This window comes from Paracoccidioides brasiliensis, assembly GCF_000150735.1.
Source record: "Paracoccidioides brasiliensis Pb18 unplaced genomic scaffold supercont2.3, whole genome shotgun sequence".
NCBI classification, from domain to species: domain Eukaryota; kingdom Fungi; phylum Ascomycota; class Eurotiomycetes; order Onygenales; family Ajellomycetaceae; genus Paracoccidioides; species Paracoccidioides brasiliensis.
Window position 1 is genome coordinate 9195 of NW_011371360.1, and position 1856 is coordinate 11050.

Sequence of the window (1856 nt, forward strand, 5' to 3'; positions counted from 1 at the left end):
GGGGGGGGGGTCGCCTTAGTAACAGATATGCGGAAAATGATGCCAGAGTTGATGTGGGTTAACACTACGCATTAGTTAATAGCAAGTAATTATAATGCAAGTTGTAGAACAGCTTGCTGCAGGCGGATACCCTGGGTATATCTGTTTACCGCTTCTTAATTCGCCTCCATTGTTAATAGTTACTTCCATGCTGCTGTAACATTTCAGGTACCCTCGCGAGCTATTAATCACGTAGGGAGTATTTTATCAGGGCGGCTATTAAATCCGCCAATATCAGTATCAATGCAAGTCAACCTCGCAACTTCTGAGGAATAGAAACAGCACTACTCGGAATGAACAGTAACTAATAAGCAAGTTCATTTATTCCTTTTTTTGGTGTTCAACAAACCAAGTGGAACGAACCAGTACGCACAAACCCCTATTCAGTATTCCCAAATAAAACACACACGCATCTAAAACCAAACCAACGTTGTCGCGGTTCACTAAATCTAGGTCTCTGTTTGTAACAATAAATCCGAGGGAAAATGGTAATATCTAAACAAAACATGATGAAGAATGTATGATGTATAAATTAGCGGTTGACATCCGCCAATAACCAACCATCAATAAACTTGGGTGTAGGGAGCGACGTCGCATATGGTATATGAAGGTCAAACCAAAAGGAGAGGCTGGGAAAATGAAAAAGGATCAACTTCAGGTCGAAACTGTTTCTTTGCAGTTAGGGCACAAATGCTCCTCAAAAAGGGGGTAGGTAAACACACGCAAAGAGCTAGATCATCATCTCTTTAAACATCTATCCCAACTTCGTCAGAAATCACAAGGGATAGTAAAATCCAAGAACATGAGAGGCAAAACAACATATGAAGGATCCAAAACAAGAGATCAGCTACGGTAGATCTTGACCACACTAGTGACCTTCTTCCGACACATAGGGCATATGTCAACTTGTTTGGCACAGCTTACGCATGCACAAACATGCCCGCAACTGTAAAACAGCGCATCCTGATCTTCACTGTAGCAAATTTGACAAAGGTCCATCTCCTCATCTGCAACTTCCCAGTAACTGATACCCTTCCCATGTCGTTTGCCGGCCCGGTAACCGCCAACGTACTTGTTGCCAGTCTTGCGTTCAATAAATGTTCCTTGGCCGTGACGTTCATCCTCGCGCCAATCTCCATCATAGGTGTCGCCCGATGTAAACTCCATGATACCTTTACCATGCCGCTGTCCTAGGACGAAATCACCGGTATAGGTAGCACCAGTGTCTGATATGTGAGTACCTTTGCCATGGTAGTAGCCCTTCTTAAACTCTCCGGAATAGTACTCTCCATTAAAAGTAGCTTCTACCGTTTTTGTACCGGTCAGTGCTTGCGTCGGATGCCGACGGGAAAAAGCCCAGAGATACTTTGATAATAGATCAGGGGTGGCAAAGGAACCTCTTTCCGAAATTGTGGTGCATCTACTAACAAATGTGATATTAGCAGACACAAAACCGACAATGGAGGGCAAAAACAACGCAAGATGGGCCGAAGGCTGGGCCGACTCAGCTACAAAACAAAAGATGCACAAGGACTACATACCGTGACTTCGGCAATACTTCACCGACGATGAAACATTGGCCATCCAGATCCATGGATATAATATTAAAAAATTTGTGGGACCCGGATATGGACAGGATTGATGCACCGTCCACACGATGCCAAAGGTGAAACTGCTTATTATCTGGCCATCCCAGAGCGGCACTAACTGAAGATTTGATGGCATCCTTTTTCCTCGCGAAGAACACTCCTGCACGCGGAACTCTTGCTTTTCGGGAGCAAATATCTGATGAATAATATACTTGGCAAGAAGCAGGC

At 44.2% G+C, this 1856-nt stretch overlaps 1 protein-coding gene across 1 annotated transcript in view; it reads right to left on the bottom strand.

Annotated features, from left to right (window-relative positions):
• Positions 1-882: 882 nt before the first annotated feature.
• The window catches only part of PADG_11419 (uncharacterized protein), a gene marked incomplete at both ends in the record, with an annotated part of 5112 nt that continues 4138 nt past the window's right edge, over positions 883-1856 (bottom strand). The window contains 2 exons of the mRNA XM_010760589.1: positions 883-1459; positions 1581-1788. Coding sequence (XP_010758891.1) covers positions 883-1459; positions 1581-1788 — 785 coding nt within the window. The remainder of the gene's footprint in view (positions 1460-1580; positions 1789-1856) is intronic.